This window comes from Mya arenaria, chromosome 4, assembly GCF_026914265.1.
Source record: "Mya arenaria isolate MELC-2E11 chromosome 4, ASM2691426v1".
Taxonomy (NCBI): Eukaryota; Metazoa; Mollusca; class Bivalvia; order Myida; family Myidae; genus Mya; species Mya arenaria.
The window spans coordinates 45508693-45530939 of record NC_069125.1 but is presented as its reverse complement, the minus strand read 5'-3'; the positions used below and the strand labels follow the sequence as shown (position 1 = coordinate 45530939).

General features: G+C 34.8%; 1 protein-coding gene and 1 pseudogene across 1 annotated transcript; one reads left to right on the top strand and one right to left on the bottom strand.

Annotated features, from left to right (window-relative positions):
- Positions 1–8870: 8870 nt before the first annotated feature.
- LOC128230850 (putative nuclease HARBI1) lies at positions 8871–11149 on the bottom strand (annotated as a pseudogene).
- A 1459-nt stretch (positions 11150–12608) lies between these two features.
- Positions 12609–15714, top strand: LOC128230849 (uncharacterized). The gene is made up of 5 exons (XM_052943290.1): positions 12609–12709; positions 13345–13445; positions 13899–14012; positions 14508–14650; positions 14806–15714. The coding sequence occupies exons 1-5, from the start codon at positions 12609–12611 to the stop codon at positions 15712–15714; spliced, it is 1368 nt and encodes a 455-aa protein (XP_052799250.1).
- The last annotated feature ends 6533 nt before the right edge of the window (positions 15715–22247 follow it).

The window sequence follows — 22247 nt, the reverse complement described above, 5'->3', positions numbered from 1 at the left end:
CAGATGCGAACTCCGACAACGATTGGTTAAGGTTGATGGCCTGGATTGTCGATGTTTCTGTTTTGTTGAGGAATGTTTTCACTTTAAAATAACAAGCAGCTGACGATGCCGCCATTGCAGACGATATTCAGAGTCACCTCCCTTGATGGTTATACTAAAACACGGCATCGATGCTCGAAATGCGGATATGTTTTGCGAATTCGTTAAAACTAGTCGAAGAATGCATTTCTTCTTTCTTTTGAAGCACAGTTGATAGACGAAAAACTTAACGTGTAATTGGCAGACAATCAGGTTAGAATTTTTGCAACATTATGTAAAGGGCCTATGTTTAGCACAGAGCGTCGTGGAATAGACGAGTTCAGGCTCCGGGCTTTAGCACATCCTCGCCGCAATCGAATCTCCTCGGCCAACAAGCTGCAATGTGTGTAACGGAGTCGTACGGAAATTTCCGTGGGTTGTCGACAATGACGTCGCCGTAGCAGCTCGGCAATCACAAAGCTGTAGAGAATGCCGATGGATAGCCGAATGTCAGCTTCCAATCACCAGGGAAACCCGTGATATAGGTTTAATACTCGGAAATGAAGTCTGCGAGTTGTTTTTTAATGATCATGTAAAACTAATTTAATTTTTCCAAGAAGTTATTTTATTTTATTTGCTCCCAATTTTTCGGGTCGGCGGGCCAAGTAAAAATAAAACAGTTGATGATCTCTTTTATTTTTATTTCATTTTAGCAAAAACTTGGGTCGGCGGGTTTGTAAATCAGATTATTAAAAAATGATGGCCTTAGTTATGAAAGGATGTTATATTCAACCCTATATTTTGTTACAGGTATTCATCATCTTTTTTTAATTATTGCATCTAATAATAACAATCAATATGGCTCATTTCAAATTCAGGAATATGTGTTTGTCAAACACATTTAACAACTCAAAAAATTTATTTTATTCACGTTAAAATACATCGCATAATTAGTTTACCGTAGAAGAAAAAAAATCATTTAAATTTAGTATAACGTAACTTAACGCAGTAAACGCTTTATCTTTATTGCTAAGAAGTGAAAACAGTAAAATCTTATTCATTTAAAAAGACGTCAATATGTAAGAGAAAATGGATGGAAACAAATTTCTCGGGCAAAAGGTTAAGCAGGCGAAAAAACATTTATCAGCAAGCAAACAGTTATTTGAGTAAGGATTCTAAAATATATGATTTTCTTGTTTGTCATAATTGGAGACGTTAGTTAGTCAGGAAATGACTTAGTTTAATTGTTCTGTACATTCCTTCACCTGTTTATTTTTCAGTTTAATAAAATATCATTATTGTTGAATTTTAAAACGTATTTATGAAGAACGTGTCCATCTGATTGATAACATTAAAGTATCTTTTTCTCGCTATTACTAGTTTGATAGGCGTTTAACAAAAGAGGTGTAACTGTTGTATGCTAGGCTGACATGAATTTGGTAGAAGCTGGTGGCGAAGTGCAACTGGCAGCAATAATCCTCCAGAGCGAACGAGACAAGGCATCTGTCAATCAGGCACTGAACAACTTTTCCGTCGACATGTTAGCCAAGTTTGAGGTAATCGCTTGTTTCCATATTTATTTACACATCAATAGATATTTAACTTTATAAATGTAGCATATTTTACGAAAGAGTCAACGAACAGCATTCGCGATGTTTGGGAATATGTATCTACATAGTTATGTACGTAAAGTTTTTAGAATATGTTTGCCGTTTACACACGTCCGGTATAGAATCATGTTGTAATCTCGAATTTAGAATTAATCTTAAATATATGTTAATTAATTACTTTATTGTTCTCATATACGAGGAGTGTCCCAGAAGTTCGCGGAATTGTATAATTACTTTTGCAATACTAGTTATTTTGAATTAACAAAATCAGCATGACGTCACAATACAAGTTCCTTGTCCACTTTTTCAACGTAATCTCCGTCCATGTTCACACATTTCGTGTGTTCTGCATTTCTAGAATGTTTCGACTTACACTCTGTGTCGTTTGCATAAGGTTAGATGTCGACTCGATAGCTGACCACGTAACTGGCCTTTGATGTCCGGAAAGTACGGAAGTCCATGGGGCCAGGTCAGGATTGTAATGCAGATGCTCCAACAGCTCAAATCCGAGGACACCAATCTCATGTTGCGTTGTTGCCGCCCAATGGGCCGGTGCATTGTCCTAATGAAGAATTATTCGGTCAAGATCTGCATTCGGCCGCTTCTTTCGGAAAGCTTGAATAAGATCTCTCCGTAGAACCCTAAAAATAATATCAAATGGTTAAACGATCAGATGTTTCATTCTTTGTTTTCATTATTAATATCTAAATTATTGACAATAATTAAACACTTAGTTTTCCATACTACGCGAAATCAATATTTCTAGTATGCATACTAGTATAACCAATAACAAATACCTACTTGAATAATAATCTGCATTGACTGTTCAGCCGTCAGGGAACCGATGTTGCAGGATCATTCATTGCCGATCCATAATAAAGATAAACCTCTCCTTGATATGGCTCTTATGTACGCGCGCTTTCTTTGCGGTAGTGTGGGCGGTGTTTTCAAAACCAATGATTGCACTTTTGTTTCGAGGTCATAGTAAAACAACCAAATCTCGTCAGTTGTTACAATACGATCGAGAAATGCGTCCCCTCTTCTGCGTAACGTTGCAGAAAGCGATTGCCACACGTCGTTCCGTCTTTCGGCAGTAACCTAGGTACCCAGCCCGCACTTACTTTCGACATTCCCAGTTCGTCTGTCAGAATGCGGTAATCAGTCGAACTCGAGGTATCCTGCAGTGCATTCAGTAAGGCAAGCGTTCGCAAAACGATCGCGATCGTTCGGGCGTTTTCCCTATTGAACTAAGCGTTCGCCGAGAACGTCTGCCAAACTCGCGAACGCTCATGGATTGCGTTCGCTTTGCAAAGCAAGACGGCGGAATGGTAAACAAACTTTTGCTGCTAGTTAAAATATTTATAGTTTTAAGGCATTTTAAGCACTGTTAAAATAGAATTGTTATTTAAAAGCGTTATGTGCATTGAAATTGACTTAATCATTAAATAATTCTATGTTTTATGACGTCTTCAATCTTCCGAGAGTCGCTGAGCTATGATTATCTTTGGGCAAATATTTATTATCGCTGAATGTTTTTTTTTTGTATGTTAAAAAGTATCTTATTTCCGTATCGAGTAACATTAATTTAATTTTAATGTATTTTTTCATTCTGAATATTTTTTTGAATATTTGTTCTGATTGCAATTATAAAACAGATGGTTACATCCCCGCCGAATGCCTCTGCACCCCAGGGTCTCTAGGTTAGGCCTATTCCTAGTCTAAAATAATAGACGTGAAGGATTTGCCATATCAAAAATCGTAAAAAAAAATCCGTCAACGTACAATTATTTGGACTAGGCCCATTCCCCGCTATATCTTAGCGAACACAATACCTCCGCATTTACCTGGCCCTCGGGGGTCATCTGGAAGGAAAATACATGGCCCAATTCCCCGGCTATCCCCGATATACCCCCTGACCTGGGGGGCCTTGGTTACAATTGACTTGTGCATAAGACGACAATGTGAATTTGTCATGTGTGAGTGTTTTCACACATGTAAGTTCGATGATGTCATATTATTTTTAGTATGTTGCTTACATTTTTGACTTTCATGAAAAAGGACGAGGTCTTTAAACTATCAATTACTCTGTTTGACTGAAACACCTCATTTACACGTCCCGCCTCCTGACCTGTCTTTGATGCAAAAACATAGCTAGAAATGATGCAAAGCATGTGTGTATCTCTTACACTCATGTTAGTTTAACATTAAAGTTGTATGTTGTCCCATTAATTGGACTCAATAACGCATACACCTCATTTCAATGCGATGGTATTAAACAGGATAACAACAAAATACTATTTTCAGTAAAAATAGATATTGGAGGCCTATCACGCTCAGATTTGACGATGGAACGGAGGCCAGTTTTGAGGTTGACCTGCCAACATGGAAAGCGATATTCGAGGATAAAGGTTGGTGATAGTTCAATAGATGTAAAACCATTACACTTTCCTTGTTATCAATGAAATACTTTAGTGTGGATTCTCTTTTCATTAGATAATATTTCATTGGTTTTGTTAACTGGTGATTTTTGATAATTATGATTAATTGTCAATCAAGTGTATAAACAATCATTCTAATTCAGATCAGTCAATGATTGAGAAACTAGTGAAAATTACGCGGAAGCTAGTGTTGGCAAGGAAGGAGGTACAATTTCTTACTATCATTCATATTGTGTGCTATTGTTTAAAAATAGTATAAAAAGGTTGTCTAAATTAACACAAGCCCTTCACTGGTAAAATGTCTTTTATATAGCAGGGCTTATTAACAAATTTGGTGCCAAGCATTAAGTATAAGAATTCAGGCTTGTTCATCAAAAAGTCTAATTTCGATGACTGTAAAAGTGCATGGGATCGTTTTCTGTTATGAATTGACGTAGGTATTTGTCTCATCACATTTTCACTGACAACTCATAAATAAAACATTTATTTTGTGCTGTTGGTCATAATTAACTTTTGAATTACACCTTGCTCATTTAAAGAACCAATAGATGTATATGCATATGTCTAATTGTGATTAAACGCATACGATGTGTATAAAGCGGCACTTCTGTTAATGCATTTTTTTTTATTTCTTGCTATGTAAATTTTGCAAATATGTATTGCAGAATCTGAAGCAGGAAGTACTAGAATCTGAAGCAGGAAGTACTAGAATTCAGGAAGTGCCATGCTGTAAGTGTTTTCACGGATATATTCATATAATTATGAAGAAAATTTGTACTCTATACAAGATACATGATCAATGGACTTCTAATAGTCAAAACAAGCTGCAAATGTCTAAAAGGACCCTCTTATTACATATGGATGTTTTGAAAATATATGAATTGCTTTCGTTTTCATGTACTTATTTTATTACATTTCAGCTATACCAGACCAGAACACAACAGCCATGCACTGACCAATCGGATCCTTCAGCTGAGGATAAAGACAGTAACTACTTGTTTCCATTTCAGTATTTTTATTTGAGAAAAAAAATAATGCGAATGCAGCATACACACTTGTCAAACTTTTTACTATGAAACTATTGTTTTGAATGCTACAGGAATGCTACGGGAAATTATGCAATTGTTGGTGCCTATATGCATTTAGCATTCTGCGTTGTAGTTGATAAAAAATTATATATGACTACTTAATGTTTTATATGTTCCCTAGGGCTCCACTTGTTAAATTTAACTTTTTGGGATCTCCCTCGGTTAAGTGTTTTACTTTCCTACAATGATAAAAGCAATAATCCTGTATTTAATTCCTCTTTTTGTAGGCATTGCCTGGAAACATGAATATACCCTGATGTTGCTATCCTCTTATGAAGACCCCAAGGATCTGTTAAGCAACAGTGCCTTTAAATCAACGTCTGCTTAGAAAAAAATAATCTTAAAACATGGCGTTGAGGGGTGGTATGTACTTCGGAAGCCTGCGACAAGAAGTTCAGGTCCATGAAATACAGGTATTTAATGTGACTAAAGAAAGGTCCAATGCACTATCAAGGATCTAGGCCATAGGCACAATTAAGGATCTAGGCCATAGGCACAATTAAGGATCTAGGCCATTCCAACAATACTGGGTCACATACGCAACAAGACAACAAAGACTTATATATGTGCTGTAACCTTCGCTTCTTGTCATGCTGTTTTAAAATATTAAGTACTGTTCCCATTTCATTAGTAGTATTGGTATGTCCAGCAGTATCGAAATATTACTATTGTAACATGATTTTCCGTTGAAAGATACCGAACAATAATGGGTGCATGTTGAAAGACGGGTAGAGGTAGAAGCCGATGGGAGTATTTGGAGCGGATGGATAGTCTCCTGAACAAGGATCCGGCTGTCCATCTATCCAGTGCGAGTGATAAGCTCCACAAAAGGTGGCATAACGTACATAGAGGTATAGTGTAAGTGTCAATATCTGTTTTCTGTTCGAGAAAACTTTTTACTTTATAGCATCAAATGTGTGATCATAATGGGTAATTACTGGAAATTTCAAATGATAATAATGATTAATAAATGGTTAGTAAAAATGCCTCAATCAAACCAAGATAATTATAATTGCATACACTGTCGTTGAATTTCTTGCAGTACTGCATTTATTACTGAACATGATAAGTTCTAAATTAACATTTAATGTAATGAGTTATTTGTCGAATTACATTGACCGACTACAAGTCTTGTTAGTTATTATCTTTGTGCTGTCTTTTCATTGACACTGAGAAAGGTTACAGCTAGGTATATCCATTGACGTAATTGAAACTGACAAAATATTGGATTATTGTATCTTTATATAAATTTGTAACTTGTGATGTAATTTACATGTTGTTGTTTTTCTTATATAGAAACTATACAGAGACAGTCAATAGTGAAAATTCAACTAAGACAGCAACCTCAAGTCAGGTGCCGCCTAAAAGAACAATTAACTGTGAGGGTGAAGAGCCGTGCAAGAAGAAGAAAAAAAAAGTCAACCACCTGCATGGTTCCAAAGCTTTGCTGAGGAACAAAAGTGTCAGTGGGAGAGAATTAATGCTCTCTTCATACGCATGGTTGAGGCAGCAGGGGAGAGGAATGACATTTTAAGTCGCCTAACTGATGCATTGCTAAAAAAATAATTTTAACTGATAATTTACTGGACCCCGCAACAATAATACATTTCATTCATAACAAACACTGCATTCCTTTATACAAAACTGTCAACTTATTTTAACAATCAAACTTTCTTTATTGGCTCAACCATGTGTGACACTTCTCAGCAAGTTTTGGACCATTGCAGTGAGTAATCACACTGTTTGTCTGTCAGTAAGTTCGTCAGAAATTCTCATTTTGATATTTTTTCATAAATGTTTAAAGCTTCACTTTCATATATTTACTGATTTTTCCTCTTTTTTTGTATTAGAATGAGCAATTTTTTGCGCAAATATCTGCAAAACAGTAATAAAAGAATGCTGATAAAAGATCATATCGCAGATTTGCATATTTCCGTTCCAAAGTTTAATGTTTTATGGCTAAAACCGTTACTAACGGTTTAAAAAAACTTGCATTAAACATCAATTTTTTAACTTAAATATAAAAATCTGCAATCTAATGTTTTGTCAGCAGTCTTATATGACTGGTTTACATGCATTTTCGCATAATTGAGTCGCTCTTAGATAAAAAATAAAAATGTTGTCAAAACATTCAATCAATGTTTTCATGTATTGGAATTGTGTTACCAAGTTTCTTATGTAAATATTTTCTCGGATTTAACACATCTGCAGATGATTGTGTGGTTTCAGGTGAATGTGGTAGATCAATGTTCACTACTTATGTCTGAAAATGTGACAATTATTGATGCCATGTATTGCAATTATTATTCCCAAGTAATAAACATTAAACATGCTATGATAAGAAACCTGGATAGTAAATGTAGGCATACATGGGCAACTTATATCAAAGAAATATTGTTTACATATGGCTCTAGTTATGATTGGATTGCCAAGGATGTTGGGGATATAAATATATTTAAGTGACTTTTTAAAACAGAATGAATTATCCTTACCGACAAACATGTCTTGATGATGTTAATAAGTCTTTATTGAATCTTATAATACTTATTTATGCGAGTTTACTGTTTTCTGAACGAAAATTGATTAGGAATCTCTTGAAATCAATTTCAATTTTTAATTATTTAATATTTGAACTGATGCTGTAGTTCTAAGTCCTGGTCAATGTAACATAACTATATGATAGAAAATTACATATTTTACTTGGACCTATTTATGGCAGCATTATGATTAAACTGTATCAGTGTAATGTATTTAATCAGCTCTGTGAGATTGAACTGTATATAATGTGTTTGTATAAATTTAACATTCACACTACATTTATGTAGTTGATAAATGTTGGTTTTAGTGAACATTCTTAGTATAACTATTACGATTCATACGTGAGAGAGGGCTAAAAGTTTAATAGAATGTAACATATCAAAAAAAAAAATTCACACAATGCAACAGTGACATCACATTTCTATTATGCAGATAATTTTTTGTTAATCATGGTAAAGCATGAAAAATAGAAATCGTTAGACTGTTCAGCTTATTACCAAACATTATGTATATATGTTGTGCCTATTTTCCCCCAAAAAAACTTATATGTATTAATTTATCACAGGAAGATCAAATGTTCATTGTTATACCACCTTGTGTTCCAGACATTTCGCCATTGTACCAGTTTCAAAATGTTGTGTTCTTTTAAATTACTGTAAAATAAAATATATGTGTGCAAAAAAATGTTTGCATATGTATAACAGTTTAATCTTTGTTTATCTGTCAAAGCGTTGCCTTAGTCTAAATTCAGTTAATACATACTTCATGGTGGAATGTGAAGGTATCTGTTTTTCAGTCACATACTTTTTGAAAATTGCATGTCCAATAAAGCTATCCTAACCTGAACCCCAAGGTCCTTTTTTACTAAGGTTGCCTTGCTAATAGCTTAAACGGTATACAGCAAATTCACCGTCCATCTTGACGCTATGTTACAAGCGGGTTAGCATGCATCAGAGGATGGTTGAAAGGTAATAGGTATGTAGATGCTGATCTTCGCCATCCAAAACCAAGCACTGTTGATTATCAACTGCCGGAGCCTCAAGGTCCGTGTGTACTAAGGTTGCCTTGTTAATAGCTTAAACGGTCGACAGCACATTCTCCGTCCATCCTGTTGAAGGCATCATCAGAGAATGGTTAAAAGCTAATAGTTACATTAGAACATCAACATCACAGTCCTATCAGCAATCTCCCTTTTTTCCTACACTATCCAATGACACCAGTCCATTGTAAGCCTGCTCCTCCACACCATCATCTGTAGGATCTGCGACAATGTCGGAATCATTTTCATGGTCCAGAATGAAATTGTGAAGAACACAACAGGAAGAAACTACAACTGGGATTTCTTCTGCCTTTTGCATGTCCAGGTCTTTCATCCGGCGGAATTTTCATTTCAACAGACCAATAGACCAATAGATCTTTCAACATCAACCCGAGTTGAGGAGTGGCACTTGTTGGAACTTCTTCTCAGTGTTGTTGATGTGACCATTGTCTCTGTAAGGAACAAGAACATGTTTTGAGAGAGGATAAGCTGAGTCCCCTAAAACATGAAACTCCTCAGGAAGATTGTGTATCTTTTCTCTGATGGGACTGTTCCTGAAAACTCGTGCATCATGAACAGACCCTGGCCATCCAGTGAACACATCCAGAAACTTCAGGCTGATGTCGAACACCACCTGAAGAATCATGCTAGCAAGCCCCTTTCGATTAATGAAGGATGCCCTGTGTTCTGTGATAGGTGCAGGTATTGGGATATGGGTCCCATCAATGGCACCAACAACACCAGGAAAAACACACCTAGCCATAAATCCCTCTGCCACTTCCTTTATGTATTAAAAAATTATGGCGTATTTGTTTGTTTAATTGAAAGAGTGTAATTTCGTTCTTCAAATGATCACTAAAAGGAACATTTCATGAACAGCGTAGATACAAGTTACATACATAATGTCATTTAATACCCTTGAGGTGAAAAATAGAAAGATCTCATACTGACAACATTTTTTTTTATATGACTAAAAAAAAAAAATTCATTTCATTAACGTTTGTCAGAAAAACATGAAAATGTTTATGCCATGAACATTGACAGAACAATGGGCATTTTCTTCATTCTATTAAAGAAGAATCATTATTATACAGTTATTTCTGAATTTCAAATACCTTTACTCAGACCAAATCTGTCTGCAACACCCCTGTAGGATTCCTGATTAATGAAGAGCCACAAAGTTGCCAGGAGCCTCTTTTCCACAGTTAAGAGATCTTTCTTTAACCATCAGTGGCCCTACAGTTTTACACAGGTCCTGAAATATTATTACATAACACGTAGGAGATCATTTATTAAAGAGCTCATATATAACTTCTTCCCCTTATCTGTTTAAAAACACCAATATATTTCGCTTAGTGAGCATTCGAATAATAATTTATGCCAATGCCATCAACATAGACAAAACATTTTAATTTTACAGTATTGAGCAAAGAAAGATGTATTGCAAAAACTGTATACTCTTTCCAAAAAGAAAAACAAAGTATCTAAACATCTATCTTACTTCAAATAAAACATGTTGTGGACCTATGCATCCTGAAATGTGACCTATACGTTCCATCCGAACACAACGGGACAACCTCCTCCGCATATCGTTCTACCCAGACAGGATCACCACTGTCATCAGACATCAAGGCAGCACCTGTAGATAAAATGCTTACATGATAATGTTGTTTCATAACAAGTGTTGATAATGAATTTGATAAGGATGGGGGTGGGAGAAGCTTATATACCCATGCCAAAGGGTTTTAGATAAGGATCAATACAGAAAAATGATTATATAACGTGTGGAAATATAAATCCCCGACAATATTTATGCAAAAAGTTCCACAATTTCCCATAGATGAAATTTACGTATATGCTGCGAATCCAACAGAATTTGTTTTGTAATCTAAAATTAAACTCTATAGAAGTCCTATATTTAAATCATTAAATGATGCTACAACATTATTTCATTTCCCAACCTGTGGAAAGTGTCATTGTTGATCTATCTCTGCTCATTGACAAAATAGCATCTGTCATCTGCATGTCATCAGCGTCTTACAGCTCGTCTATCAATATACTTGTAAGTAAATCCGCCGTTTTGCAAACGGTCGTCAAAAACGCAGCGTTCAACAAAGCGCTTGCATGGCGAGCACTTGTTCGCGGAAAACGCTCACCCTACTGAACGCACTGCAGGTCATCTCCAATACTTCGCACTGTTGCCCGCCTGTGTTTGTAGATATGATCTTTCATCCGATCAATATTCGAATTCTCTTGCTCTGGCTGGCCGGCCCTGGTGTCGTATTTTATAGAGATTCTACCATTGCAGAATCGCTCATACCACTTATATACGAACGTTTTGCCGAAAGGTGAGAGCGTTGTCGACCATTTCATCAGCTTTAGGGTTTCTGCTGGCGACATCTGAAGGCCTACGCACATTTTCACAACACTCCATAACTCGACGTCGTCTGTTGACGTTACGCCGATTTTGCTTTTGAAACAATGATGTTACTTTTTTTTTTTCGAGTTACTGTCTGAAAATTGGTATACGAATAGAAGAGCATATGCCCAGTTAGGAACTGTTTTTACTTTTTCAATATTCGAAATAGTTTTGAAAGTACGAGTCTTCAAAACATGCCACTGACGTCAATTTTGAGACGTATAACATATTTTTGCGTTCCAGCTACAATAATCGATATTTTCATCAATTTTTCGTTTAACGCTATAAAATTTCAACATCAAGTGCGTATTGTGAAAACGTTTACGCTCATATATTTTTCGTTCTCTTATTTTACGTTTTTTGTATTAAATGTGTCTAAAACGTCAAATTTTGCGGGAAATACGGCGTGGCGTTTCGCTAAAAAAATGCGCCTTTCTTTATTTTTTGTAAAAACTGCTCGTTTAATTTTTGATTTTTTAAAATAAATTTATCTAAAATTTTATTACAAAACGCCTGGTATCAAAAAAAGTATACCTCACCGACTTCGTTTTTGAGTAATATTACTTTATATAACCCCTACCCCAAAAGAGAAAAATCAACAAACCAGATGATATCGCATAATTATGCATAGTTTGAAAGACATTAAAAAGTACGCCAAACTATTAATGTATGATAATGACGTCATGAAGACGTTTGTAACGTTTAAGTACGTCATTTCCTATAATAATGGATCACGGAAAGCGCAAGAAGGGCAAATTTGCCTCAAAATGTACCGTAAAGAAATCTAAACACTTTACAAAGTGTAATAAAACAAATTCAGATTTTGAGCATTTACCAAGAAGGCGTATTGTAGACTTTCAGCATTTTTTCAAGCAGTTTGCGAAAGGGTGTAAAGTTTGTGAAAGGGAACTGAGGTTCAAGGATTTTGTGGAAGAACATAAGTTTGGACTTGCTTTCAAGTAACATTTCCGTTGTCGGCATTGCCAAGATGTAAACAAGATACAAACATCTAAACGATCAAAAGGAAAGGATGGATCGTATACAGTAAATATCAAGGCGTCTTTAGGTATGAGTCCCCTATGTCTTTATGTTGTTTTGTTATTTTTATTTAAGATATTAAGTATAGGATTGTGTTCATTTTGTATTTGAGTTAAATAAGCCTTAAGAAACTAATTTTCGATTGGAAATATGAAAATCTGCGATATGTATTTTCGTCAACGATCTTTAATCATTTGTTTGCAAAAAAAAAAAAAGTTGTAAAAACGGTTAAAAGGTGAGGGTGCAGCTTTAATGTGAAACAAACTCCGCTAATTGTACGAGAAATATGTAAAAAAAAAATATTTGATATACATGCATACTACTGAGTATTTCATCTTTAACATAATTTTAACTTATTAGTACTCGCTCTTTAATCAACATACCTCATTTGTAATCCTTTTTCCAAAACAAATTTCAGGAATGCTGCATGCAGGCATAGGGCCAACACATGTAAATGGCTTCCTGGCCTCTCTTGGAATTCCAGGGATACACCAGAAATCTTTAAAAAAAAAATGGAACGAGTTCTTGGACTCTTAGTAGAGAGGCACGCACGTGACTCTTGTAACAGGGCATGTGCGCAAGAAAAATTATTGACAGAAACGGGTAAATGTACTCCACCTGAAGAAAAATGAGAGACTGAATTGGGTACTCCACCTGAAGAAAAAGAAGTGACTAAATTGGGTACTCCACCTGAAGACGACCAAATTTCCTTTGACGAAGCCATGATTATACTTGAAACAGGTAAATTATCGTATGTCAACTTTGAAACTAAATAAATAAATATACTTCGCTGAACAGGTATTAATATTTTCTACTGAACCAACGCGTGTAGTAATTGGATTTCGATAAGAAAAATACATATAAAACGACATAAAACGCATGAACCCAAACGTATCAGATAAATGTAGTGTTATATTTGAAATACATTACGATGATAATAACAAGTTACGATAAGTGGTGGGATTCAGTAACTCCGAGATATTAGACCACCACAATCGCGTCGTAGGGGGTTGGTGAAAGGGTCGGGTGGGGGGGGGGGGCTAGGTGACTGTCATATTAAAGACACCGTCTTGAAAAAGAGAACGCATTTGGGCCCTTTGAGATATGATACCAAACGGGAATGTTGTTTTAAGTTTAATAAATTCAATGTTTTCAGACAATCCAAACGAAACATCGGGCCCTTTCCTATTTGTGGACACGTCCGTGTTAGCGGAGAATCTTCCCTAAACCGATTGGTACATCATGACCAAGTTACAGGTACGATTTCTTATAATGAGAATGAATGTTTGTCACCCTAGAAGCCCAACATAAGAAGCCATGTTTAACATGTGTATGTATTGGTTCATATCTTAACATTTATTGCTTTTTATGTCGAAGTCCAAAGGTCAATTTCACCATGATGTTTTTGAAATACTCAGTAATAATTCAGTAATAAAATGACTGCGAGAAAATACTATAAATATTATTAGAAAATAATAATGATAATAAAAATAATGATAATAATAATAATAGTAATAACAGTAATAATAACAACAATAATAATAATAATGATAATAATAATAATAAAAATTGTGCTCCATATTTTTCGACTCTCAACGCGTTTACATTGGAAATTTTCTTTATAGTGGAAATAAAAATTACCAGAATGCTATACGTATAATCAAATCTAACAGTTGAACAAATGTATGATTGTTGTTTCTAATTTTTAAGTTAAAACTCCGCCACAGACGGTACCAGGTCCGGCAGGGGACGCACCAACAGCCGTTACTGTAAGCCAGGATGCAGCTTGGTCTAAACGCGGCCGTGCAATGAACAACCTTTCCGGTATAAACAATTATTTTTATGATTGTGCTAATTATTTTTGTAATAAAAATTATTGTTGTTATAATTAGTATAATCATTTTTAATAAAAGCAGTAGCAATAGCACCAGTAGTTATAATATTAAAATTCGTAGTAGTGGTGGCAGAAGTAGAATCAGCCGCAACAGCAGTAGCAATAGACGCTTGGACTTTCCAATGAAACCTTTTTTCTACCAAATCTTTGTTTTGATTAGTACTTGACAATATTGTTCTTGTAAAATCTTCTAAACAGCAACATTTGGGCCTAATTATAGAATAATGATTATGAGGGCCGTGCTGAATGTTTGTCGATGTAATGTTAATTATCTATTGTTATACAAATTTTGTCATTCGTTTTCAGGATGGGGTCATGTCATAGGTGTGCAGACACAGAAATGCTTAGATTTCTCTTCACGAATAAAACGATGCGCAACGTGTAGCCAATGTAATCGAAAACATGAAAAAAAACACATGACTGTCGTAAAAACTGGTCGAAGAGTGCAAAAGCAATGGAACCAGATATAGCGGTTGAGCTGCACACGAGGGCGAGAGCTAAAGGCCTCAAATATGCAGCCGTAATAGGTGATGATGACTCCAGCTCCATTGCGCATATCAAACTAAAAGTAAACCCGGAACTTTCGGAATAAAATATTCGGACATCGGCCATGTAAAAAGAAACGTTAGATCTAAGCTAGAAAATGTGCAGAAATGTCATAAGGCGCTTACAGCTAAAGTCCGCGACAGCTTTCTAAAAAACTTCACGTATGCCATAAAACAGAATGCAGACAAAAGTGAACGGGAGATGATGTGTGCCTTGCAGACGATCGTGCCACATACGTATGGCGAGCATGGAAACTGTGGAGAATGGTGCCGTTCGAGGGGTGGAGCTGATGCCGGGCACAGAAACCTTCCGTTCGGTGCACCTCTCCAGGACACTCACTTGAAGATTTCGCTTGAAAATTTACTAGCGCCATACATAATTAATGCGGACAAATTACGTACGACAGGCAGCTCTCAAGCAAACGAGTCACTCAATAACGCTGCGTGGAGTAAGACGCCAAAATCAAGAAATTATAATCGAAGTAAAAGCTTTGATTATCGCCTTTCCGCAGCGGTGTTACAGTTTAATGATAGATACTCGTACATTAACGAGATTGTAAATGAAAAAATCTTAACGCCACAAAAACACACAGAGATGTATTCAAAGAAAATGAACGAAGAACGCAAACGGCAAAAAATGTACAAAAGTTCCATAAATGCTAAAAGAAGAAGGCTTGAACTTAAATTTGAAAGATCAACTAAAGCGAAAATTGACGAAATTAAAGAAGGTACATCATACGAATCATTCTGTGGTTTTGACAGTAGTGATTTAGACATACTGGATATTCCAGATATGATAACAAAAGCAACTGATGACCTGGAGAAGAAAAATATAAATATTGTATTGTTCGATTTAGAAACCACCTGTTTAGGGAAAAATGCGGAGATACTACAGCTGGCCGCAAAGAGTGATGACACATCATTCAGTTGCTACTTTCTGCCAGATGGCGATATTGATCCTAAAGCATCGAACGTCAATTCGTTGACGGTCAAACGGGACATAAATGGAAACCGTTATTTGCGCAAAAATGGTCGGGATATGCATGCCGGAACTATTGGCGATGGTTTGCGTGATTTTTTAGGCTGACTTTCTAGTTTAGATAAAGAAAATATTGTTCTCGCTGCACACAGTGGAAAGTCATTTGACAATAGAATACTCTTAAATTATCTTATCAAATTCAAAATATTGCCAAAATTTAGAGAACTTATATATGGGTTTACTGACACTCTTACAATTCTAAGAAAAGAAAGACCGAGTTTAAAGTCATACTTTAATTTGTATGAAACGTTTTCCGCCGATACTTTCAACGCCCATGATGCAGAAGCGGACATTGTTGCGCTTGCGGCCATACTTGCACATTTTCATATCACCGAAAAAGGTCGATAATTTCGAATTTCGTTTCGATCAACGAAATGGTTTCTATGATTATAAATAGTGGCAACCGCTCTATCCTTGAAGGTAAATTGCGTACGGGAACATCCAGCATAACTCCATACATGGCAAATAAAATTGCCAATAGTGGTCTGTCGTACGAACACTTGCAGTTAGCGCACAACAGAAATCCCGAGTGTGGGATTAGTTTGCTATTATCAGAAAATCAAAATAACAAGGCGAGAGTGACAAAAACAAAGCAGTGATTAATAAAATCAAACAGCATTTTACTGCATTAATCATATAAATTGTGATAGTTTTAGCAATTTAAACATTGTATTTCAACTGAAATATAAAATGTTTATAAATATCTGTAATGTATATACATGCATATGTGTTCGTTGTGTGCAGGGAGGGGCGGGGTGCACCCCCGCCTGGATCCGCTTGTACATATTACAATCAATACAGATTTCTGTCAATTTTCTGGTTTTCAGTTTAATTGTGTAAGTGATGTATGCCACAAGGTAGATTTACAGTGTTGTTGCTTAATCTAAAGTTTTATCCATACAACTCTCTGATACAGTTCTAAAACAAATATAACTAATAAAGTAGTAGAACTGTTTTTTGTGGTATTTTTTGAAGCTGAATAGTTATCAACAAGGAACTAATCAGCATAGACCAAATAAATTGAAACATTTTTTATGTGTATTGAGAAAATTTCTAAACGTCAACTGTCATTCTAAACGTTTCACTATAATACGTTGGGTTTTTTTGATTGGGAAACAGGTATAGGGGTTATATAAAGTAATATTATTCAAAAACGAAGTCGGTGAGGTATACTTTTTTTGATACCAGGCGTTTTGTAATAGAATTTTAAATAAACATATTTAAAAAAATCAAAAATTAAACGAGCAGTTTTTACAAAAAATAAAGAAAGGCGCATTTTTTTAGCGAAACGCCACGCCGTATTTCTCGCGAAATTTGACGTTTTAGACACATTTAATACAAAAAACGTAAAATAAGAGAACGAAAAATATATGAGCGAAAACGTTTTCACAATACGCACTTGATGTTGAAATTTCATAGCGGTAAACGAAAAATTGATGAAAATATCGGTTATTGTAGCTGGAACGCAAATATATGACATACGTCTCAAAATTGACGTCAGTGGCATGTTTTGAAGACTCGTAGTTTCAAAACAATTTCGAATATTGAAAAAGTAAAAACAGTTCCTAACTGGGCTCTTCTATTCGTATACCAATTTTCAGACAGTATCTCGAAAAAAATTCATAGTCGCGTTCCACCTTAAGTTACAAGGAAATTGAAACAGAAACAGGAATGACATTGAAGTTTTCAGGAAATCACGTCCAGACACGCTATTAACGTGACGCCATTTGGAGGAATATTTACACACCTGAAGGTGGTATAAAATATTTTACCAATATAAACGCTTGTTTCGGGTAAGGGTGGGTCAGTTGCTATGGATACCAAATATATCGAGAGTAAGAACAAAAAAGAATCAATATCAGCGCTAAACCACAATTTGATTAAAATATATGACGGAGAGACAGACCTACAGACGGGTTGACATAACCCATTCTTAAAACAAAATATCTACCTTCAGTGGAAGGGAATGCATAAAATAACGCTATCAGGACAGTAAGCACCAACATAATTGTAATTGTTTTTATGTGCGTATTTTGTTGACTGTTTGGATTTGTCCTGTCCATTTAACAGTAAAACTGTACGTAATTTGCATGGAGTCGTGCTCTTGTAGTTTGCATTACTGAGTTGTTTTTGTTTGTTTGTTTGTTTGTTTGTGTGGTGTTGTTATATCAAAAGTTGCAATAAAAAAATGAATTTAGCACTACACGACCTATGACCTTAAATCCTTTCGACACCGGCTCGAAGTTTACAGTGAATGCCGATTTGCCAATAATAAATTGTATGCTTTTTTTGTTTCCTCTCTACCGGGACTATTTAGATTACGGCCAGTTCACTTTTATGGTGAATGGAATTCCTGTTTATAATATAAATATATAAATATAAGATATCTGACGACTTCTTTTTAGTCAAGGATTTTTTTCCAATTACATTTGCGTAGTCTGTCTCGACATCGTGGTTTATGATTCTTGATTAGTATGATTGGTGCATCTTACAAACTAATTTGTTGTTTTCATGCCAACCTTGTTACGAAATACACCTAGATGATAAATTTGAATGAACACAGCAAATTATTTTGTCTTCAAACTGCATTTCCTTTGAAATAAATTGATGACACGTAAGACGTCCCATAGCAGTCATAAATTGTGGCCTTCATGCAAATGCCCGATTTTAAGAGCGCTCAATTTTGACATACTCGGTTACTAAGAGTGAGAACATTCTACAATAACGAATCTTACTCCTGATTTAAATGTATCCGGAAACCTGTCTTATTTAGCGCCCTAACATTTCGTTGGAAAAACTTTGTTTCACTAAAGAGAAATAACATCTGTAATCATTGTTAAGAGATTATTTCATTTCTACATCTTATGCTCAGCAGCCAATAATCATGTGATATCACTGGGTAGTTTGTAAAAAAACTTCAGTAATTGATGTATTAATGTAAATATAAGAATTTTCTTTCATGCTTTACGATGAAATATGGGGTTTTAACAGTGAAATAACAACAGTGAAAATATCAATTTGATATTTTCACTGTAAAATAAGGAGTGAAAATATCAATTTTCAGAACTACTTTTAAAATCTTTTGTTGTTACATGTACTTGCCTTGGTCAAAACAGAACACTGGACTTCAGTAAATTATGTCAAAAAAGGTCAAAAAAATAAAGAAATATTTTATAAATTTAAATAAATATATAATTGGAAATTAACAACTTACCGTTTATTACCGGTTATCCCGTTTATCAAACATTTTACTGATCTTTGAAGCTGAATGTTCGAACATTTGCTTTCATTCCAAACAAATTACAGACAAAAACAACTGTTCGAACATAAATAAATTTTATAGCATCGATCAAATGTATTTTGAACTGTTAACCGTTGTAGTACGTAAAATGGGCTTCCTGGAGAATTCACACAACAATTTATCGGATAGATCCGATATTTTTTACCCCACCCACATCTCAAAATGTGTCAACAAACTAGCGTGGCATTTACTCTTCTGGAAAACAAACATTTAAAAGCGATATAGACTGGTCTCTGACAGTAAGATGACTGTATATTAACTTACTATAAAAACACGCGTATATGCAGTCTTAAAACTAAGAAGAATGGTTAAAATCCAATGAGTATCCACATTTGTTTTGCTAACACATTTGACCTTCCAAATTTTCATCCTATAAATAGCGGCAGTAATTTGGTTAAAATAAAAAGTGTTTTCATTATTTTTTGGAACATTTGTGCACTAATAATACTTCATTTTTTACTGTTCATAAAGCTTTGCAATAAAAAACGAGCGAATATTAAGCTATAAGAATGAATAGCAGAGAACTATTTCTCAGCAAACCGAAAGTAAAAAAGTTGACAGCTATAATTATGCATGAGGGGCGCCCTACGGGTAGCGGCGTAAAGCCCACCCTTTTCAAAAAAGGGGGTAATTCAGAAATAAATAAAAAAACAAATAAAACTCCGAAAATAAGCATAAAAGAAACAGAAAATTTGTTTATTTCAGTGTAAGATCGTATTTAATTTCACTCGTGATCATAAAAAAACTACATTTTCACTCGTGGCTTCGCCACTCGTGAAAATATGTTTTTCTATGACACTCGTGAAATAAAATACGATCTTACACTGAAATAAACAAATATCCTCTATGTCCATAATGTTTCGTTACGCTTATGAACAGTCAGGAGTTTATGACGATAAACACTTCTTGTATCATGTGAGCCTGACACTGAGAAACTCACCTCCATTATCATTTTTTTAAATGAAATCAAAAAAATGTAAAATAGACGGATATAAAATTATTCAACATAATTTCACAAAAGAGTTATCAAACTTGCATTGCTACATGTTTAAAGATGCACTCTTATTCACATATAAAAAATTTCACAATTAATAATTTTGTTTTAATATTCCCAAAGGGATGAATAAATGTCAAAAACAATGGTTCTTATGAAGGATATCGAGTTTAATTTGAACGAAATGAGCATAAGCACGGTATATCTACCTAATATGAGTATAGTAGAGCACAGTTTATCTTTTAGCATTCACCAATCATTTAATATTTTTGCTTTTTCTGCTTTTAAATACTCGGTTACAAAATTGTTATAAGTAATTAATATTTTCTATTAATGCATTTTTTAGTAAGTAGTCAAAATTGATGTTTCTTATAAATGTTTATGTATTGATTTTGAATATGAGTGTCACTTTAACATAAACTATTACTATATTCAAATAATTAGTCTTTATGAAGTACATGCAGTTTAGACATTGCTGATATATCTGGCGTTATACATGGTGTGCTAATTATCTATCATTGATGCAGCAGCTGGTATAGGCTATAAAGACCACTGAGTAAATTTCTTATACATTATATAGTCAATTAGCCAAATTGCATGCGGTATAAAACTGAGATCTAGTTCTTCAAAAACATAGTATATGTGAAGAACTTTCCGTTGGTGTACTTAACATTAAACAACGTTAGAAAAAAACTTATGTTTCTTATGAAAAACAAAATGAAAGTAACAACTTTGTATCCGAAATAGTGACAATATCTGATGCAGGAGAACAAAACATGCGGTGAAAATGTAAACAAAACAGGTAGATCTAGTATGTTCAGCCTGTCGTTTCTAAATCAATGACCAGTCAGCTTCAAAACGTTTAAAACTGTAAAGTACTCAATTAGGCCTAAAAGAATAAATTGTGTGGTTCGGGTAACATGGTCCCCAAGACTAGGTAGGGTAGGTCTGGATTTTTTTTAGTTTGGTACAGGTTTGTTTGCTTTGTTTTTAGTTAGGAATAATTTATAAACTGTACAAATGGCAACAGACCCAGTTTCCAGTTTAAAAGAAAGTCACATTTTGTCAGGCACCAGCCTATGCCAGAACTACCAGTATTTTATATTTCCTTTCAATACTAGTAGTATGTTTGCCCTGCTGCTATTTTATTTAAACTATTTTTTATGATTGCATCTGACAACATGACAAGTGAAAAGGGCCATGCCTTGTCCTGCAGTGTCGGGTAGGTTATATTAAAATTAGACCGGCATTCAATCTTATGTGTGGGAAAACTTATACTTTTATCCAGAGACATTTTGTTCCATTGTATATACCTTACTCTGAAGAGCGAAAAGTCGGAGAATTTCTTGATAAATTGTACGACAGGGATATCGTACAGCTATTCTTACTATAAACGGGTACATGGCCCCTTGTCGGATGTTGACATGTCAATCTCGGATACAGATCCCGGCTCCAACAAAAACATTAATTCTACATCTGCGAAACTCATCTTGGGTGTTATGAGCTTAAACTCCCGACGTTCTGGATTTTTTTTTCGCAAGTCGCCACAAAAAAAAAAGTAGGGTCGGCGATATTTTCCAGGTAGGGTCGAATGACCCGAACCACACATTTTTTTAGGCCTTATCTGAAATTGAATAACATTGCCTTGCTTACTTTCAAGTGTTAAATAGATTTTAATACACGGCGTAGCTGAGCCGTTGCGTGATAATTGGCCATAATGACTCATAACACCCCGAGACGTAGTCAAGGGCATAATGAGCACGAGGGCAAATTAGTCCATTTAAGGTAGCACACCCCTAATTGGCACCATTTCACTATGATCAGCTTGACATGAACTTAATGTGTATCATTTCCTGGATTCAAAAATAAAATTTAAAAGAAATTTACCGTCGAATAACAATTTTATTTAGATTTGAATTACCCTACCGCTATTTCAGAATTGTCGATTAAAACGACATCACCTGAGAGACAAGAACAATTCTTTATTTCATTTATTTTTCAACATTTTGGAAATAATTTGGTATCAGAGTAACAAAAAAAAATTGCTTTCAGAACTAACACATTATTGATCACATCACCAACAAATAAAATCATACTGTCCTGAAATAGCAATGTTGTATATCGATTTAAGCAAAAATAACATGATCTAGAAATACTCATTACCTATTCTTTATTAATTATTATCCTTAATCTTTTGGGAACTTTATGCTAAAAAAATTAAATGTTTTACCGTCTCATTTTAACTCTTGTACTAAAGTATTAAAATTAAGGAGTTTCGAGTGGAGG

Bases quoted from the DNA above. Each gene is read 5' to 3' on its own strand.
- LOC128230849 (XM_052943290.1), top strand. From the start codon at position 12,609: ATGCTGCATGCAGGCATAGGGCCAACACATGTAAATGGCTTCCTGGCC. The intron at 13,446-13,898 runs GTACGATTTCTT...CTAATTTTTAAG, and splicing joins ACATCATGACCAAGTTACAG to TTAAAACTCCGCCACAGACG. The intron at 14,013-14,507 runs GTATAAACAATT...CACATGACTGTC, and splicing joins TGCAATGAACAACCTTTCCG to GTAAAAACTGGTCGAAGAGT.